The sequence below is a fragment of the Tupaia chinensis genome, unplaced genomic scaffold, assembly GCF_000334495.1.
Source record: "Tupaia chinensis unplaced genomic scaffold, TupChi_1.0 Scaffold140356_1, whole genome shotgun sequence".
In the NCBI taxonomy this organism is placed as follows: Eukaryota; Metazoa; Chordata; class Mammalia; order Scandentia; family Tupaiidae; genus Tupaia; species Tupaia belangeri.
The window spans coordinates 32,624-52,443 of NW_006200233.1; the positions used below are offsets into that span (position 1 = coordinate 32,624).

Here is a 19,820-nt window from a genome sequence, read left to right on the forward strand (position 1 = left end):
CTGCTGACCATTCCTCGGATCTTCGAGGTCCTTGTATGTAATTGGGACACCATTATGTTACCTAGGTGCATTAGAGGAAGATTTTTGCTATAGGGCGTGTGCATCAGACAGACAGAGACGGAAGGTGAGGAATCGCCCCAGGGGTGATGACTACACCACAGTCCATTTTATCCCAGTCTCCTCTTGGGGTTTTGGGCACGCACACACACGTGCCCAGCGTGTGTTTTAAGCTGCCGGGTCTTGGACTCAAACCAGAACCATAGTTGGCTACATGGGAGCTCAGCAACGTAACCATTATACCACCTGCTGGCCCCTGTAACAGGATTTTTCACCCAAAATGTGTGTGTGTGTGTGTAGAACATAGATACCAAGAATCACTGACTTCAGTCGCCCTCATCGTTCGTTGACAGGGCTGAGTTTGGGTAAAGAGAGAAAGATAATTCTTTCATACAGTAATACAATTTTTTAAAGGAATTTTTAAAACTTTATTTACTTATCTATTTATTTTTAATTTGATCAGAGAGGGCAGAAAGAGAGGGAAAGTGAGAAAGCAAGCTGCCAGGTCCGGGACTCAACGGCGGTCAGCCATGTGGGAGTCCAGTGCCCTTAACCACCATTCCACCTGCCAGTGCCCAACGATTTTTATCGTTGTAAGTACTTTGCACAGAAATGTACACTCCGACTTCAGGTGCAAACCATATTCTGCTTTTTAATTCCTAGTTGTGCCCCACCAGCTGCAGCAGCACAATGAACCCCAGTATGAAGCAGGAACAAGAAGACACGAAGGAGAATGTGAAGGTATGTGCTATGATCGCTTCATCTGCTTCGGAAAGCGCGCAGTTAAAAAATTCTAACATCATTTAGCCTAGCGTAACACGGCTGCGATTTTTATGAACCATGAGCTCTATAAACCTTGAATTTTTAAAGGACAGATAACAATGGAGAACCTTTTAAAATTTAATTATGAATATTAAGTCTGACCCATGGACATGGGATGTCTTGGATTTTGATCTCTAATTTCATAAAATGGTTATATGAAATCTGTGTTATCTTCAGATTAGTGTCTGACCACAAACTTCACATTCTGTTGCACGTTTTTTCAGAGGTACATCATGCTCATGGTCGTCTAACTTGCTCTGTAACGCTTGAATCGCTGCTGATACTCCTATATGAACTCTTATCCCGAATATTTAAATAGAGTACGTAAAAGCCATCGATAAACGAAATTAGATCCTTTTGGATAGGTTGTTTTGGTTTGCCTCCTTTTCTCAGAATTCTTACATTATTTCTCTTGAATTATGTGTGTTATAATTTGTGAATTTGATCCCACGAGCATCCATTTAGGGTGATACTTCTCACCACGCTTTGTGTGTATTTAACCCTTTTATTATGAAAACATTTTAAATATTGAAAAGTAGAAACGAGAATATAATCTCAATTTACTTTGTCAACCAAAGCAGTTGTCAGTTATGGTCAGTCTCGCTTTATGTCCCTTTTCTCCACTGCATTACTGTTTATTTATGTGTTTTTATTTTGCTAGAGGGCACGTGTGGTTGTCAGAGAGTGAGGCCGAGAGGCAGAGGGAGGTGAGAAAGCACCGTGTGTGCAGGCCCGGCACCGGCTTCTTCCCTTCTTCACTTCTCTCTCCTTGTAGAATTTCCGGTGTGCACACACAGGTGCCTGGCATGTTTTTCAAACCTCTGGGTCTGGAACTGGGATTGTGTGACCTGCCCTGTAAGATCTGGCTGTCTGTACCCCTGGGCTACAGGCCACAGCTCCATTGGATTATCATCTTTTTAAAGTTTGCTTATTTATTTAATTAATTAAATTAATTATTTACTTAGCTTTTGCTATGGGGGGGTGTGTGTTTATCAGAGAGAGACAGATGGGTGGGGCGGGGATGGGTAAAAGCTCACACCCAGGAGGGACAGCCGCTCCAGACTCTTGTCCTCCAGCCCCTCTTGGGATTTTGGGCATTCAGACATAGGTGTCAGGTGTGATTTTCACGCTTCTGTGTTTCCTCTTGTGGCGCGAGCGTGCACACACGCATGCACGCACGCACACAATGCCTAGCTGTGTGCCCTGAGCTGCTAGAGCCAGGATTTGAACTGCGGTCAGCCATGTGGGATCCAGCTTCCAACATGAGTGCACTTAAAGTGTTTTCTGGAAAGATAGGACCTATTGATATAAACAAGGCTGTGGCGCTAGAAGTCTGTTACTCCAGTCAGACCCAACTCTGTGTACGGACCATTGATGATGGTACTGTGTTTGCTCTTTTTTAAATAATTACTTAACTTTCTTTCCCTTTTTCCTTTCCTTTTGCTTTTTCTTTTCCTATTTCTTTGAGAGAGGGAAAGCAAGCTTCCTGGTCCGGGACTCTAACTGCAGTCGGCCACATGTGAGTCCAGTGCCTCTGTCCACCACCTGCTGGCCTCAGTAATACTACATTTCCTAAGGCTGGATTCTGATTTCTTACCTGTGTGACAGCCAGGTGGTGTGGGGGTTCAGGCGGCCAAATCCTGTGTGGCTAACTGCCTTTCGAGTCCCGGACCCAGTGGCTCGAAAACCACCCCCGGCGCTTTTACACACGGGCTCAAAAGCGCAAGAGGAGAACGGAGAAGGGACTGCAGTGTGGCCGTCCCCTTGGGGGGGATCTCTCCCTCTCATGAGTGCACGCACCTTATAGCAAATGAGAAAATTAAAACAAACATTGAACTGAATGACCGCCTCCTGTCATTAAGGTTCCAAAGCTCTTTTTCCTTCTGTTTGTCTGGCGCCTGTTGACTGATCTATAATCTAAATTCCATCTGAAATGTTGGCGTGGTGTTTGTTCCCACGGTGGCTGCGTTTGTCTTTCAGTTACACAGGGAGCTAGTAATCGGCGTGGGAAAGGGGACCTCTCCTGTCAAGGGCGGTGTGGGGCGGCGCTTTTCCCACGCCCGGGCGGTGTCGTGTTCGGCCAGCCTTGTCCGGGCACCCACCATTGTTCGCTGCCCCCGGTGGCAGTGTAACTAATGACTTTTTTGGAAAAACGAAGGGAGCGCTCAGATCAGGAAATGCACAGAAAGGTGTTTACATTTGACAAGGCAGGCAGTATTGTTTCCCAGACAGTAGATTGGCCATTGTAGGGTACGTTCGTGTGCCTGGAGCACACCTAGCTGCCCCTGACGAATGCATTAGGACAGAGACTGCGGCCGCTGCTGGGGACCGGCCTGCGGGGCCAGGGGGCGGTGATTACACATGTCCTTGGTTTCGTGTAAAGTATTTTCTGCCAGTTAAACTTTTGGTGAACACGTGTATGTTTAGAAATCGACTTTGAAGGAGACCTGGACGACTCTTTCTTTAGTAGGGGACCCACTGGGCAGTGTAAATGCTTAACCTCGCCACCCCGTCAGTCTGCGCTGAGTGCGTACCTGGGGTTGGGGTGTCTGCTTCTTGGTAGAGTGCCAGGTGCTTTCTAGTTACGTGGAGAGATATTTTTGCATCTACTCAGTTTGTACTGGAATTTTCATCATCATATGAGTCGAATAATTAGGGCTCAGGACTTTAAGGATGATGAATTGGCAAATGAGAGAAAAGTTGTTACTTACTGTATGGCAATATCCATTCTGAAGGATGGCCTCAACCTGTTAGAATTTGGGGGTAACAAGTACGGCAGTTGGTGAAAGCAGTGTCTCGTTTCACATACGGCGTGATGCGACCATACAAGTCAAGTATGTGTGTCGTGGGTGGGCCTTTTCTTCCTGAGTGGCGTTAGAGCCAAGACTGACAACCTGCGTAGAGCCTCGGCGACCGGAAGCCGTTGAGCAGCTCAGTGACAGGCCGCGCATTGCCTTGACTTGCAGGGCAGCTCCGCCCCGAGGAGGACCCTGAAGATGATCCAGCCTTCCGCAGCGGGCTCTCTTGTTGGAAGAGAAGACAAGGTGTGTATGTGGGGCTACGCGGGCACAGGCGACACTGCCTCCGAGCTGGGGACACTGCCACGAGCTCGTCAGAAACACCGAGATCAGTGAGATGTGCAAATAGCTTAATAAGGAAGTATACGTTCCCAAAGAATATGGGAGTGCAAGTGTTGTTTTCACGGTAGGAAGTTAAAATCACTATGACTACTGGTGAACTGGAATGATGTAGTAAGTTGTGGATTATCCTGTAGGAGTAGTGTTTTTTGGTTTTGTTTTAAAGTTTGTTATAAATAGTTTAAAAGTTGCTACAGGGCACATGTGCTCGCCGGAGAGACAGCGAAGAAGTGAACTGCTGGGTCCGGGACTCGGACCGTGGCCAACCACGTGGGGGTCCAGCACCTCGACAGCCGTGCCATCTGCTGGCCCTAGGAGTAGCGTTTTCATGTTTCGAGAATGACGTGTTAGATCCCTTGGTTTATCCCGGTATGTAATTGGAAGCGTGGATGAACGTGATTGGACTTTGCAGGCTGGAAACATAGTATCCTGGACCAGCAGACGGCATAATGTTACGTCACTGGACTCCACGTGGCCGACCGCCGTTGAGTCCCGGACCAGTGGCTTAAAACTCATGTGCGTGTCCAAAATCCCGGAAGGATGATGGAGGAGACAGGGTCGAGGCCTGGCCTCCCTCCAGGGAGTGATTTCTTGCTGTCTCTCTGTCTTTGTGGCGAGCACACGTGCCCTATAGTAAAAAACAAACAAACAAAACTCTCTCTTAAAAAGAAATACAGTATTGCATTTTCATGATATTTAACTTAACTACAGTACGTGAGTACAGCAATAGTCATTTTAGTTAAGAGTCAGACCCAAGTCTGATTGATCGTTGCTGCAAATAAAATGACTAAAGTATAATTTTACCTTTTGAATTTAGCGTTTTCATTTTTGTTTTGTTAGTTTTCTCACGAGAGGGTCTCCTGTCCCACGACCCCCTTGTGTCCCAAGTCTTGCAGCTCGGTGCGTTCGGGGTGACCTGGGACCTGAGCCCCAGCCTTGCACGTGGCATCCAAGCGGGCCGCTGTGGCTAGGCCTGCCCGGCTATAGGAGGGCCAGGGGCGTGTGCTGGCCAGACGGCGGGGTGGCGGAGAAAGCATCCCCTCCCTGAAGCGTTCCTCAGGCACCAGGAAGGGGATCTGAGCCATGGTCAGATCTGGTCCCCTAGCCCCTTGGCCATGGGCAGGTCCAGTAAGTTGTTCTGAAACACACAGATGACGGACCACCAGCTTCTGTCAATAGCGTGTGTGCACATGAGCGTATGCACTAGAGGGAGGCCCTCCAGCTCCGTGGGTGTACACAGGTGCCTGGCATGTTCTTGGGTCCGCCTGGGGATCTGAACCCGGGTCTGCCATGCCGCCTCTAGCCCTACAGGGCACTGTATGCGGCCGCACAGAGGCTGGGCCCCACCCAGCTTTCTTGTTCATTGAGTTAGGGCAAGTGAGATTAATTGTTTCCATTGCAGTTGTCCAAAGGCTTATCCAAAAGGAAACATCAGAATGACCAGTTGCCAGCCAAGACTTCCAGCTCCAGAGTTGTTACCGGTTCAGAATACAGTGAGAATAAACATCTCCAAGGAGTCACCCAGGAAGCTTTTGATCTTATGATTAAAGGTACATCAACCTATATAACTACCTTTAAATTTGGAATGCTAAGGTGAGCATGTGTCAGTACCGCTAAGGAGTCGTGCCTGCTGTGCCTCGGTGTGGGGTACTGGTGGACGCGTCACTTACACGTTCTCGGTCGTTCCCGTGTCGTCGTAAACCCTGACTGGACGTGGGCGCCGGTGACCGTCGGCAGGACCCAGCTCTGAGTGCCATACCGAGGGCAGAGCCGCAGCTCCTATGTAGCTCCGATGTTAGATGGCCGTGCACATCCACGTTTAGAAGACTTGGACGGAGGCGTTTCACAAATGTGGAGAGGAAGAATTCGAAGTAAGAAAGGAATTTGGATGTTCCAGGAGAATGTGAAGTGATAGAGAACGTCGTAGAAACAGCTGAAGTAGAGGGACTAAGACGAGTGTTTCGCCCCAGTGAGCATGTGGGCTTGGTCCACGTGGCCTGGAAGATAGTGAAGGAGCTAAGTAGACAGGGTTTCTTCTTTTTCTTTTTTTCCTTTGTTGCAGTGCAGATGCATTCTCCAGAGGGAAAGTGAGGAAGCACCCTCCAGGGTGGATGGACACACTGTCATCCCTCTCCTCCATTCTCCTCGTGCGATTCTGGGCATGCACCCACATGTGCCTGGCAAATTTCCCAGGTCCCCGGTTCTTGTCCTGTACACTCGGTCACACGGGCTGCAGTCACCCTAACCACCATGCCATCGACTGGCCCCAGGAAGGTTTTAAAAGGCAAAATGAAGAAAGATGGACTGGATAGAAAAATAAGCTTTTTAACAACGTTACAGAATAAACGTGATTTGTTACATTCATGTCTGATTTGGGTAAAGTTAGATCTGTGGGGACTGGTAGAGATAAATCGAAATGCCAAAATAAAAACTTGAACACAAAACTCTTTGTAGGCCCTTGGTAGAACATATTGTAAGAATTAAAAGAACTGCAGAGAAGTCCTGAAGTGTACTAAGTTCGTGTCGGTGGTGGTGTAGTAGTTTAGAGAAAGCCGTACAGGAGCCAGCAGGCGGTGTGGTGAAGGTGCCGACCCAGTCTTGGACCTGGTGCCTTGAAAATTGCACTGGCTGTGTACGTGTGCATGCCCCGCCCCCAGGAGGAGGGTGAGAGACGGGATTTCAGTGGGCCATCTTGACCTCTGCACCACGTCCTGGTCCCCTAAGTACGGATTTCGAGTGGCGTACAAGGGGCCAGCAGGTGGTGTAGTGGTTAAGGTACCGGACTACTCATGGCCATCTGCAGTTCAAGTCCTGGACCCGGTGGCACGAAACCCAGGTCGGGTGCATGTGCATGCATGCCCCCAAAATCCCAAGAGGGGAATGGAGGAGAAGGGATGAGGCATAGCTATCCCCCCAGGGGGCGATTTCTTGCCTTTTGTCTCCAAAAAAAAAAGATAGCGGTGGAAAGGTTTTTTTTTTTTTTTAAGAATTATTTACTTAATTCCATTTGTTAGTATTTTTTGATTTGACCACCAGAGAGAGAGAAAGGGAAAGCGAGAAAGCAAGCCACCAGGTCTGGGACTTGACCCATGGTTGGCCACGTGGGAATCCAGCGCCCTTATCCACCACACCGCCTGCCAGCCGTGTGGAAAGTTTTTAAGGAATAATGCCAATTCGCACGTGTAGGAGAAATGATGTAAACTGATTACTAGTTTTCTCTCAGCGTAGAAGTATGGGTGTAGATAGGAGCTACCAGTGGAGGTAGAACTGGGGAAGGTTGTGGCGGACGAGGTACTGGCGCAGACTAGCATCTTACCTCACAGGTTACTTGTTACCAGGGGAAGCGTCTTCACAAGGACACCCTGGTAGGCAGTGTCAGCCGCACGGTCAGACTCACGTCTGCAGTGGCGTGATGGATTGGCATGATGTGTAGCCTCCATCTCACCCAGAATTCAGGACGACGTACAAAAGAACTGATCCGGACTTTTAAAAAATGTGTGTGTTACGCGAAAATACACAAAACAACTGATGCAGAAGTCCCCGACAATCCGGGTGGAAGGTGTGTGCGCACTTCTTGTGCTTTTGTTGCCTTTCTCTGAAGGATGGAAACCCTTAACATGTTGGAACGTACAATAGAGAAATTGGCGCGCTCCCACTTGTAGGAGGTAGTAGGTACCGCGGGTATACTGCGTGACTTTGGAAGATATTTTACAGTAGAAAAGGTCTGGGCGTTTTTCCAGTAATGACACTTCAGTTACATGTGAAATATTTATTTCAGAGAATCCGTCTTCTCAGTATTGGAAAGAAGTGGCAGAAAAGCGGAGGAAGGCTCTCTATGAGGCACTTCAGGAGAATGAGAAAGTACGTACCTAGTCTGATCTCTGCCACTTGGAGCGACTCGGGGCGCGTCCTCTGCCGCGCAGCACAGCCAGGGCAGGACGGGGCGGCTCCACGCGGCCTTGGAAGGTGAAGTGAAAGGTAGCTGCGTTACCAGGGTTACACGGAAACGCAGGCCTCGCCAGGCTGAGAGCCAGCCAGCGTGCTGCGTGTCCCCCAGGGTCGTGCCCTGGAGGCCTAGGGTCTGGTGTGCGCTGTGGCTTCTACACCGCTGAGCCTTGTTCGTGTTGTACAGCTTCACAAAGAAATTGAGCAGAAGGACAGTGAGATCGCCCGCCTGAAGAAGGAGAACGAGGAGCTGGCAGAGTTGGCCGAGCACGCGCGGCACATGGCGGAGGTCATCGAGGTGGGCTTCCCTACTCCGGTTCATGGTCTGTCCTGCGCACGGGGCGGCTCCGGCTCTGGCTTTGCGTCTTAGCTCCCTGCAGGACGTAACGTGACGTGTTTGTTAGATCCTGTCCGGACTTGGTTCTCCTCGTCTGCAGTGGAGTAGAATGTCTGTTTTGTGAGACTTGGAAATGGAATGGGTTGTGGCAGGAGGACAGCTGTCCGTGCAGGAAGCCAGGGACTGCTGTAGCTGTTCCTGTGCAGCAAGAGAATACCCGTCTCCTCGGAGTTACTAACTTAATATTTGAGAAATATATGGGAAGTGACTAAGAGTTGGCACGCTTTTAGGTCGTTTTTACTCTAATTACTAGGTGACGTTACTGTCATTTATGAAACTTAATTGGTGCGCTGAATACATTTGGCGGTTTAGGTGACTTAAAACCTTGAGTAGCCAGTGTGTGAATTAGCCTAGTAACTGGTACTGGCCTAGACTGGCCTAGGACAGGTCTTAACTTACGTCTGTAAGTGAAAAATCCATCTTGCTCGTCGGAAAGTTTTCCAAATGGAAGCTTTCCCCATGCCTGACCTTCCGTGCCACCGCAGCCCTGCCTTAGAGGTTCGGGCTTGGAGTACCACGGTACCCCTTAACTGTCTGAGACAGGCCAGGCCGTTTAGGGCACTGCGTTCTTCATGCGGCTCGCTGGCAGCCCTTTAACTTGTATTCCGAGAGCATTTCCGTGTCTAGAGAAAGTAGCACGCGTAACCCCGTGAAGCTGCTGGAACTCCACTCGGCGTGGTGGAGACAGACGGTGGGGTGAGTTTCCGGGGGGAAGAAAAGGATCTGTCTCCTTCCAACCTTGTGGGCGTGGCGTCAGTAACCGACAGTCAGTAACTGACAGTGGGCTTGGGTATTAAAGTTTCTGTAACGAACGGTTGGTTGGTTCTTTTAAAGAGACTGACCGGCGAACCCCTGAATGACGTTGACTCCCCGGATAGTCAAGAATTTGATTCTGAAGAACCGGGTGAGGATTCTGAAGCGGAAGACCCGGAAACTGGCAGGCACGCTGAAGACCCCGCCTCTTCCTCCACAGACCCCAGGCCGCGCACGTGAGGTTCACTGCTGTGTGACGCGGGGTGCCGGCTGCCGGGGTCTGCCCCCACTGGCGTTGTTTGTAACAGAGCGGGTAAACCGCGTAACGCGCAGGTGGAGTAAAGCTCAGTGTGAGTCCTGGGCCCTACTGTACTAATACAAATACTGTGTATTTTAAATCTGCAGTGTTTTATGTAAATAGTATTTTCTTAGTTGTCAGGCACGGCTTGTGTATATTCTAAATAAACGTGAAATTTCAGTCTCCTGTCGAACACGTGTGCGTATTTTGGAAGACATATGAAGAGTCTGCATGTTTATGTTTTCTTTCTTTTCCTCTGTAGCTATCTCGGAGGAAACAAGAAATGAATTTCTCTCTAGACTTAGAGAGCTCAAGCTTGAGCTCCCAAGTCTGGTTACACCTCATGTTCTTGGTAAACACTTGATTTCAGATCCCATACCTGGATACCCTCGCTGAGTGGCTTTTGGAATGGAGCATGAGAATCCAGTTTCCAAAACTTTCCCAGGTGGATCTGACTAGCCAGGGGCAGGCTCGGCTGACTTAGGTACAGTCGCCCTGTTTAAGAAGCACAGGGTGGTGGGTGGTGGTGGTCGCCTAGCGAAGTCAGGTGGGCAGGTGGAGCCCAGTGAAGACGCAGAAGAGGTGACAGCTAAGACTTGCTGTTTACTCACAGCGGTAGAGACCGCAGGGTAGGCAGGCAGGGGTAAGAGGACGAGACCTGAGTACGGGCTCCCATGTGGAAGGTCTGAGCAGGGAAGGAGGGAAGAGGACACTGCGAAGCGAGCAGCATGGGCCGAGTGTGTGTTCACCGAGGGGCGGGCAGTTTGTGCGCACGGACCACCCCGGGGGGGGCTTCGCACAGGCACAGACTGCCAGGGCGGGGATGGGGTGCATGTTGCTGGGTGTTTGGGCTCGACAGAGACACAGTGAGGACTCTCCCTCCAGGGCAGGTGGCCGCGCCATACCCTTCTCAGCTCTCCCAGGATTTAGGGGATGCTTGCATGCAGGCCCAGTGTGTTTTTCAAGTGCTGGGTCTGGGACTCAGACCTCAGAGTTGGCCATGTGGGATCCAGTGCTTTAACCACCATGCCACCTGCTGGACCCATATTGCTATTTCTGTTTAATGTTAAAAAATGTATTGTGGGAACCAGCAGTTAGCGTAATGGCTATGTCGCTAGACTCCCATATAGTCGACCGCGGTTCGTGTCCCGGACTCGGTGGCTTAAATCTCACGCCGGGCGCGTGTGCGTGTGTGCCCAAGATCCCGAGAGGAGAATGGAGGAGAAGGGATTGCGGCGTGGCCATCCCCCCGGGGAGTGATTTCTTGCTTTCTGTCTGTCTGTCTGTCTGGCGAGCGCACGCGCCCAGTAGGAAAAACTTCTCCAAAAAAAAAAAGAACTGCGGGGAAGCGCTGGGCAGGGACGGGGAGCCCTGGTGCTCTCTGGGCGCGCTCCAGTGGCGTCCACACGGTAGCTACCCCGAAGCTCTCCCAGCCCTGTCCTTCAGGCTTACGGGACAGTGTAGGGCCCAGACAGTAGGGCAGGAGTAGGGCAACGCCGCGGCAGTCTGAGCACGCCAGGCTCGGTGTACCCTGGCCTGAGGCTGCCTGAGGCCGCGGTAGGTCGTGGTGCTCAGGCCCTGCTGGGGGTGATTTTCTTTCTTTGCTTCTCTCATGGAAGAAGTGAATGAAAAACTTCCTTAAGAATCACCAAGGAAATAGGCAGTATTATAAGAACCTAACATGGAATCAATACGAGATCCATGGGTTTTTTTGCCAAAGGTTGGATGCTCTCTTGAGCAGAGGAGAACCCCCTCCCCCATGGGGAATGGCCATGCCACCATCCTCCCTCTGTCTCTCCACCCTACCAGGACTGGGTGAGCGAGCACATACACGTGCCCGGCATGTTTATCCAGCCACTGGGTCTGGGACTTGAACTGCACACATCCATGTGGGGTCCATCTCCCACAGCCACCAGGCCCCAGGCCGACCAATGAAATAGACCTTCGAGTCAACTTGAGAGACAGTTCTCACTGGCCATCTCGGGGCAGCGGGGTCACGCTCCAGCTCCAGCCCCGTGATTTTGTAACCCTGCACCCCATTATGTCTTTCTTCCTCAGATTTTTGCTATCGGTCACGTATTGCCAGAGACAGTGAGAAATCAGCCCCGGGGGATGGCCAGGCTGCAATCCCTCCATCTTCAGCAGTTTGGGCACGCATAACACCTGCTCCCAGCATGAGTTCTAAGCTGGCAGACCTGGGACTCGAACCGCGGCTGACTATGTGGGAGTTCAACAAGGTAACTAAGGCCATCTGCTGGTCCCGTTGTACTCACCTGCGTGATTTGGTCTTGCTCCCATAGGAGAGCACATACTCGTGAGGACACGTGTGCTTGCCAGAGGGAGACGGGGGGGGGGGGGGGGCCAGTGGGGTGTGGTCACACTCCGTTTCTCCATCTGGGGATTTGGGGCACACGCTCGCACACGTGCCAGGATGTGAACCATCGGCCTTGCGGAATCCAGCTCTCCTCACCGCCGGCTGTGGGGTCGGCCCTCGGGTGTTCAGAGAGCGGTCAGTGCCAGCTAACCATGAGAACCCGCGCTGCGAACGTCGCGTCGGGCCATCGCTAGCCTGAAAAGGAAGCGCGCAGAGTCAAGTGTGGACCGACCTTTACTGGGGCTCCGGGCAGCCCGGTAGCACAGGAAGCTGTCACCACGGTGCGGAGCACTCAGCTCCTGTGGAAGCCGATCAGGAAGTAGAGCACCTCGGCAAAGTTCTCGGACCACCCTGACCAGTTCTCGGTGGCCATGGCCTGCAGGTGGTACTTGAGGATACCGTTCTCCTTGAGCTCCTTGATGAGAGGCAGGTTGTTGCAGGCCATGACGGAGAGCGAGTAGCACGTCCAGAACTTGAGGAGGTGGCAGCTGCTGATCTCACTTTTCTTAGTGGACTCGAGTCTGGTTTCAAAAAAACTAATGAGAGTCGGAAGAAACTGCAGCTGCCTGGCCCTCCTTTGGGCGACAGGGTTCAAGTAACACCAGCAGGCGAGGCCTTGGAGAAGCTGGATCTTTGCCTTGGGGGTCACCTCCGGCTTCCGCAGCAAGTCAGCCACTTCCCTCATGTACTCGGCTGCAAACTTCCCGGCGACGGGTCCTCCTGTGAAAAGAAAGCACTTGGTGTCCGGAAGTTCTGGTGTGTTCGGGACGTACTTGGAGCGCTGTCTGGCTTGCTGGCGTGCTCCGACAGCCGCACTCCGGATATACCGATTTTCCTCTGTGTCTCCCGCTCCTGTGCTGCAGACGAGAAAGCTCGCCAGGCCGGCAGGTGGTGACCCAGGCGGCTGGACCCCATGTGGCTGAACCCCACGTGGCTGACTGCAAGGTTTGAGCCCAGGACCCAGTGGCTTGAAAAACACACCAGGTATGTGCACGCGTGTGCTCAGAACCCCAGGAGGAGATTAGAGGTCTCTGTCTCTCTCCAGTGGGGGCAGCGTGTGCCCTATGGCACATTCAAACGAAAAACAAAGCCCCCTCCCACCCAGGCCACTCCCTGGTCCCTTGAGTCGAGTACCTGGGAGCGTTTCAAGGAGGATAAAACCAGGCCGTGTGGTGTAGTGGCCCCCCTCCAGCCTCGTCCTCTGTCTCGGTACTGGAAAAGCCAGAAGTGCCGAGAAAACCCCAGGGCAGAGCAGCCACGCCGGCGTCTGGCTGCAGGAGCGGCCCTGAGTGGTGTGTACACGTGTGTCACCCGACCTCGGCCGGGCTGGGGTTTCTAGCTCTGGCTTCTGCCCCAGCCTGGTCCTGGAGTCTGTCCCACCGTATGCCCGAACCCCAGATCTTCCTGTTTCAAACCTCGAACTGTCAAGGTACCAGCCAAAGCAGGCACTGGATGAAAGGTGCTTACACGGTGAGGCGAGCAGACAGCTGCCCGGGTTCTAGCCACTGGGCTTTCATGCCGCTGCTTCCCCTTAGCTCTTACGCCGCCACAGTCCCGCCCGCTAACTCTGCAGGGACTGGCAGATGGCGTCATGGCTATGTCACTGGACCCTCCCGAGGCACAGTGCAGCCAGTCCTGGACCTGGAGGCTTGAGACTCCGGGTGCGCGTGCGTGCCCAGAATCCTGAGGAGAAGGGCCGTTTCTAGCTTTTGGTCTCTGTCTCTGTTGCTGTGGCGAGTGCACGTGCCCCGTAGCAAAAGCCTCTCCCCCAGAAAGGAGCCTGCTCCTCAGGCCCTCAGAGCAGCCGGAGTCTAAATGGTTGCCTTTGCTTTCTAGAACTGCCGCCCCTCGCGACGCACCTGCGGCTTTCTCACAGCCGTTCTGAGAGCGCTGCGTCCTTAGAATTTTCCCGAGACCTGCCTGGGTCGCGTATTTTTACAAGATAGGAAGTACTCAGCCTTACTCGGCACTGAAGCACAGCACTGGGTTTGAGTGGTGCCAGCTCAGACAGACCTCTGCGTGTGACTGAGGACTGATGCATGCCGAGCACGTGTTTACGGAAACGGACGGTGAACACGGAACACGCTCGGCTAGAACGGGAGGCCTTGAACCGGCAGCGGGGCGTGCCTTTGCTGGTGTGAGGACCAGAACCTGGCCTCCTTTTCTGTTTGGATTTTAGGGCGCAAGCGCTCACCAGAGAGCGGCGCAGAGAGAGGGACTGAGGAGTCCCCCCACCGCATGGAGGGGTGGCCCCGCCACAATCCCTCCTCCTCCGCCCCCCTCTCAGGACGTGTGTGTGTGGGGTGTGCACACACACACACACACACACACACATGCCGCGGTGATTTTCACGCTGCTGGTCCGAGGCCCAAAACCTAATACTCAAAGGGGAGTTTTGAAGTGTGGGACTAGGCCTGGCACGCAGCTGGCTGAGTCGGGGTCCTGGCACGCCGAGCGCCCGCAGGGCCAGCTGCGTACCCGTGAAGGCCAGCAGCCCGATCTTCTGCGCGGCCTGCGCCCTGCGCTCCACGCGGACAGAGTCATTCCTCAGCACGTGGCCGAGCGCCGTGATCTTGTCTTTGTGAAAAATGCTCTCGGTCGAAGAGACGTGCTCCTCCTCCCTCGCGACGAAGAGGCCCTTCACGGTGACACTCCAGAACTCCCGGAGGCTTTCACGCAGCCTCACAAAGCACTTGCGGATCCGGACCCAAACTCGCCTACCGAAAAACCGTCTCTTAGCCATCGCCTGGAAGGGCCGCGCTCCGGCCGAGCTCTGGAACTGCCTCTTAGCAACCCCAGAACGGACGCTGCTGCCGGGACGCCGTCGGGTCGCAGGGCCTCACCGTGTTCTTTGGCCTGGCCTCGGACCCCGCGGTGTGAAGAGCCCCAGTGTGACGGCCCTGTGTGCAGAGCCGCCCGGAACACGCGCCCCTCTCCTGCGGCCACGCCTGCTGTCCTGAGCTCTTCCCGCCTCCCGGATCTACCCCTTACTGAGGGAGTCCCGAGTCCCCCCATGAAGTCCCCGTTGCTAGGGAGACCCCACTGTGGAGACTAACCAGGGCTGCCTGCTCAGGCCCACCATGCGCTTCTTCCCTGCCCACCTCCACGGGGGCTCCGGCACAACCGGGCACACCTGCTCCCCAACACGGACGGCCTGCTGGCCGCCGTGCCTCGCCCCACCCCTGCGCGTTCACGTCTCACCCACTTGTTTTTTTTAAAAAAAGAATTATCTTGGGACCAGCAGTTAGCATAATGGCTATGTCACTGGACTCCCATGTAGTCGACCGCGGTTCTCGTCCCGGACCCGGTGGCTTAAACTCACGCCGGGCGCGTGTGCGTGTGTACCCAAGATCCCGAGAGGAGAATGGAGAAGGGATTGCGGCGTGACCATCCCCCCTGGGGGGCGATTTCTCACTTTCTGTCTCTCTGTCTCTGTCTTTCCAGCGAGCACATGCGCCCTACAGCAAAAACTTCTGAAAGAAAAAAAAGAGAAAGAACAAAACAGAAATCGAGAAAGCGAGTCAGTAGTTCCAGGACTCGACCACAGTCGGCCGTGTGGGAGTCCACGCTTTGAGCCACCACGGCCCTGCCGGGCCCCTCCACCCTTTTACAGCATAGCTCTGGGAAGAGTTGCCAAACGTGCCTACAGGGGTCGTTTTTATTGTTTAAAGAATTATTTATTTATTGTTATTATCATTTAGGAAAAGAGAAGTTCTAACAGGAAAGTGAGGATTTCAAATAGGAAAGGCTCCACTCCAGGCCCGAAGGCGTGCAGGTCGGCCGAGGACAGCTGCCTGGGTTGGGGCCCGGTGAGTTTAGCAGTGGGAGTCTGTCATGGTACCGTGTCCCGTGTCTGTCATGGTACCGTGTCCCGTGTCTGAATGCCCGGGCGTTCTCCTGCGTCTGTGCATCTCTCTCAGGTGGCGGATGCACTGACCCCATCCCGCTGCTCAGTGTGGACTTAGGTGTGAGCACCTTACGTGGGCTGTGTTGAATCTGTTACAGGACACACGTGCTCACCAGACAGACAGATGGAGAGGGAAAGGCAGCCACCCGGTCCAGGGCTCGAACTGCGGTTGGCCGTGTGGGAGTCCAGCGATGTGACCACTGTGCCATGTGCTGGTGCCCAGAGACCTGCTTTTCAGCAGACCACTACCGTTCCCTGCCCAGAACTTCTTTATAGCCGAGGGTGCGCGTGCTTCCCGGAGGCTGGGCGGGGAAAGCCCTTCTCAGGGGCGCTCAGTGCCGGGCTCGCCTCCTTGTCCACCCTGCTGGGTCTCGGGCTCGTGGCACCTGTGCCCGTGGTTCGTTTGTTTTCATTTACTGGGCGGCGTGTGCACTCTCTGAGACAACACGAGAAAGCACCGCCCGGGGCTGGTCCTGCTGCAGCTCGTCCCGTCTCCCTGCAGGGTTTCGGGCACGTGTGCACGCCTGGTGTGTTTCTCAGGCTGCCGGGTCTAGGACTCGAACGGCAGTCGGGCGTGTGGGATCCGAGTGCCTTGGCCTCCACACTGCCGGCTGGCCTCCGGTGCTGTCTTTAAGCCGTTGGGGTCAATCGGCGTGATCAACCGGGTGGGATCTGGCCCCCTGACCCACCAGGCTCTGGGGCCAGCGCCTCAGAGCTTTCTCAGAGCCAAAGTGCAATAGCTGCTTAATAAGAAGTAATCTCCAAGAAAATGTCAGAGGCAAAAAGATTTTTTAATTTGAGTAACTTTTTAATGCCCCCTTTCCCCTTTTAAAGAATAATCATTTAATTTTGTTTCTTCTTCTTATTTAATCTTCCATAGGGCATGTGCTCTCACCAGAGAGAGAGGGAAAGTGAGAAAGCAAGCTGCCAGCTCTGGGACTCGAACCGCGGCTGGTCATGTGGGCATCCAGTGCCTTTAACCACCATGCCAGTAGGTGTGACTTTCTCTCTTTTTGTAAGTTTATTTCCATGAGAAAGAGAAAGACAAAGAGGCACACTTAATGGCCAGACTCCGCTGTGACCCACCGTGGTCCCAGCCAGCCAGGACTGCGCGGTCGGTCTTGCGATGCACACCGGGCTCTTCCCCAGCGGGTCCAGCGTGCCCCAGTCCAGCCCACGGCTTCTCTGGCCCGGTGAGAAGCACAGGTGTTCCCTGCATTTGGGGTTACAGTTACTGTGCAGGGCTGTGGAGTGACGAGGCAGTTCGGTGACACAGCACCAAACCCCAGGGCAGACTGGTTACTGCCGACTCTGAAGGCACTCACTGCTACAGAGTCCCTGCAAGCACCTGCCAAGGACTGGGCTCCTCGGGGCCTGCGCTGATGCAGGTCCGGGCTCGGGCTGGGACACGCGGCTACGCTGGTGTTCTACGTACCCCGAAGCCAAGTCTGCTCGGAGCCGCGGGACGCCACGCGGACAAGCCTTCTCTCCATTCAGCTCTGCGGATCCCAGAGTTCTGTCCTGTTCCCAGGGGAAGGGACTTCAAGGGAAAAACAATCCCCAGGGGGGGTGAGGCGTGTATGCTGCAGACACCGCTTCAAGAAGAGCACTTGGAACAGAGATTGCAGACTCTGTCCATGAGACGGTAATTCAAAATAAGTTTTACTTTAACTTACATGACTGAAAGAGTGATGACTACAAATGCCACAGGACTGAAAGCACCCCAAACCAAAACTAAAGTACAAAAGAGGTGGTATTTCTCATGCAATATTCAAAACACAAACGAATCAAATGAAAACGAACCGAACTAAAAGCCTATAACGTCTGTGATTTGACTTTCTATTGAGAAAGAGCTACTGAAATCACGTAGCGGGGTGCACGCATGTCGGAGCACGTCGCTGCCGGAGGATGCGCACGGATGGTATGTACAAATGTACAGATTTGTACACCGACCTTCACAGTTGACCAGAAGTCTGGCAAACAATTTTCACTTAAAAATGAAATGAGTCCGTTTTAGACGTTTTGCTGAAATGTAGGTATTTAAAATAACATCTAAATGTTGTCCGTGAACACACCTGGAGTACGGCTGAGATTCGCAGTCGTGGCTCACGCCCACGGAGGACGCTCGGCACACTGCGCGTTGTGCACGCGTGACTGGAAGACGGTCGGACCGACCACAGGCCAACGCGTGTCCTGCAAATTCTCCGTTTGAGAGCGTGCTAGCCTGACGGGGAGTGCTGTGGGAGTCCTGGTCTTAACTGCGTGGCCCGAGGAGCAGCCCCAGCTGGTGGAGAGGCGTCTCTCTGGGTAGCGACCATCCCTGGGCGTGTTTTCCTTCCTCCCACATGGTCACTTTCCCGAAGCAGGAGACACCGCCAACACCTCCGACCCCTGCCCACAGGGTTAGGCTCTCTCAGCCTCTCCACCCTCCGCGCAGCGTCATGGCTTTCTTTCCCTTTCTTTTTAAGCTTTTGCCATAGGGCGTGTGCTCTCATCAGAGAGACAGAGACAGTGAGAAGGAAAGTGAGAAGTCGCCTTCCCAGGGGGAGGTGGCCATGCTGCAGTCCCTTCTCCATTCTCCTCCTGGGATTTTGAGTACGTGTGCACACGTGCCCGGCATGATTTCCTAGGCTCTAGGTCCAGGACTCAAACCGCTAGCCAGGTGGGAGTCCAGCACCTTACCTACCACGCCACCTGCCGGCCCGAGCTTGGCTACTGCTTTTGGTTTGATTTGTCGTAGCAGCAAAGGGCCCCTGGTGAGAGCGCCGTAAAACAGCTCTCGTTTGCTAGAAATGAAGAGCGTAAGTGTCGCACTTTGCTGGAGGTGGAGGGCAGAGGCACCCCGGTGGGAGGCTCTGCGTCAGTCACCTCACCCTTAAACCAGAGCGAGGACACCAGCTCGGAAATTTCAGGGTGGAGAAAAGGAGTAGGAGGCAAGAGTGGGGGCTCCCGAGGGTAAACTCAAGGGTTAAACACTTGCCAGGATCTGCAGGCAGTCTTCAAAAATAATTTTTTTTTTTTTTTTTGGTGCTTTGTAATTATAGTAAAATTAGGGAGTTGGGGGTCACTCAACCCTGAGGACACGACAGAAAATACTGCAAGCGTATGGCCTTTACTGGAGTAGCGTGTGATCCCAAGCGTGTAGGGCTTCCGAAACAGGATCGAGATGGCTATTCAACACCCATCCGTAGTAGGAGGACGCACTCAGTACGGTCAGACGCGACGGACGACGTGACCCGCTCTGTTACACGTGGCCCCCTCCGTCGGCCTGGACGAGCGGGCAGGTGCTGGGACCGCCATCCTCCCTCCAGGTGACATTCCCAGTCCCCCTGGCAGACCTGGGCGTGCCAGACATCCAGGGCCATGGCCCCAGCCGGGCGATGGGGCGGTGAGACAGTGAGACGGCGGGAAGGCAGAACTCAGGGCAGAGCTCGCTGCCGACTAGAAGGCGGTGGCCACTTCAGCCCCGGGGCGCCCTCCGACCTTCACGCAGTCCCGGGGGAACGTGTCGAGCTGCTCGTAGGCCAGCCGCCCGGTTTCTCCTGCAGAGAGGGAAGTGCGGGTGAGCCCCAAGTCCGGCCACCTTTGCACGCACAGCAGCCTCACTCCGCAGCCCGTGTCTAGGATGGCGTCTACACTGCACTCTGTCTTAGGAAAGGCAAAGTCATGGGGCCAGTGGATGGTGTAATGGCTATGTCACTGGACTCCCAAGCAGTTGACTGGGGTTTGAGTCCCAGACCCAGCAGCTTAAAACTCACACCGGGCGCGTGTGCGTGCATGCCCAAAATCCTGAGAGGAGAACGGAGAAGGAACTGTGGTGTGACGATTTCTCGCGTTGTCTCTTGTCTCTCTGTGTCTCCAGTGAGCACACATACCCTATAGCAAAAAGTCTCTCTTAAAAAACAAACAAACAGGGAACCAGCAGTTAGCGTAATGGCTATGTCGCTGGACTGCCACGTAGTCGACCGCGGTTCGTGTCCCGGACCTGGTGGCTTAAAACTCACGCCGGGCGCGTGCGCGTGCATGCCCAAGATCCCAAGAGGAGAATGGAGGAGAAGGGATTGCGGCGTGACCATCCCCCCTGGGGGGTGATTTCTCGCTTTCTGTCTCTATGTCTCTCTCTGTCTGTC

General features: G+C 53.5%; 3 protein-coding genes across 3 annotated transcripts in view; 1 reads left to right on the forward strand and 2 right to left on the reverse strand.

The window, feature by feature from the left end:
* GMNN (geminin DNA replication inhibitor) overlaps positions 1-9,599 on the forward strand; it is a 9,920-nt gene extending 321 nt beyond the window's left edge. Inside the window, exons 2-7 of the mRNA XM_006162632.3 lie at positions 721-798; positions 3,846-3,923; positions 5,419-5,566; positions 7,795-7,877; positions 8,149-8,259; positions 9,193-9,599. Coding sequence (XP_006162694.1) covers positions 748-798; positions 3,846-3,923; positions 5,419-5,566; positions 7,795-7,877; positions 8,149-8,259; positions 9,193-9,351 — 630 coding nt within the window. The 5' untranslated portion in view covers positions 721-747 and the 3' untranslated portion in view covers positions 9,352-9,599. The remainder of the gene's footprint in view (positions 1-720; positions 799-3,845; positions 3,924-5,418; positions 5,567-7,794; positions 7,878-8,148; positions 8,260-9,192) is intronic.
* Positions 9,600-11,790: 2,191 nt separating this feature from the next.
* Positions 11,791-15,031, reverse strand: ARMH2 (armadillo like helical domain containing 2). Its single transcript, XM_006162633.3, has 2 exons — positions 14,262-15,031; positions 11,791-12,503 (listed from the first exon to the last, which is right to left on the reverse strand). Exons 1-2 carry the CDS (start codon positions 14,524-14,526, stop codon positions 12,076-12,078), a joined length of 693 nt encoding a protein of 230 aa, XP_006162695.1. The 5' UTR covers positions 14,527-15,031; the 3' UTR covers positions 11,791-12,075.
* Positions 15,032-18,681: 3,650 nt separating this feature from the next.
* The window catches only part of RIPOR2 (RHO family interacting cell polarization regulator 2), a 108,568-nt gene continuing 107,429 nt past the window's right edge, over positions 18,682-19,820 (reverse strand). Inside the window, 1 exon segment of the mRNA XM_014593364.2 lies at positions 18,682-19,232. Within this exon segment, the coding sequence (XP_014448850.2) occupies positions 19,132-19,232 (101 nt within the window). The 3' untranslated portion in view covers positions 18,682-19,131.

Coding starts and splice junctions, on each gene's coding strand:
- ARMH2 (XM_006162633.3), bottom strand. CDS start 14,526: ATGGCTAAGAGACGGTTTTTCGGTAGGCGAGTTTGGGTCCGGATCCGC. Junction 12,504..14,261: donor CGGGCTGCTGGCCTTCACGG/GTACGCAGCTGG, acceptor TTCTTTTCACAG/GAGGACCCGTCGCCGGGAAG.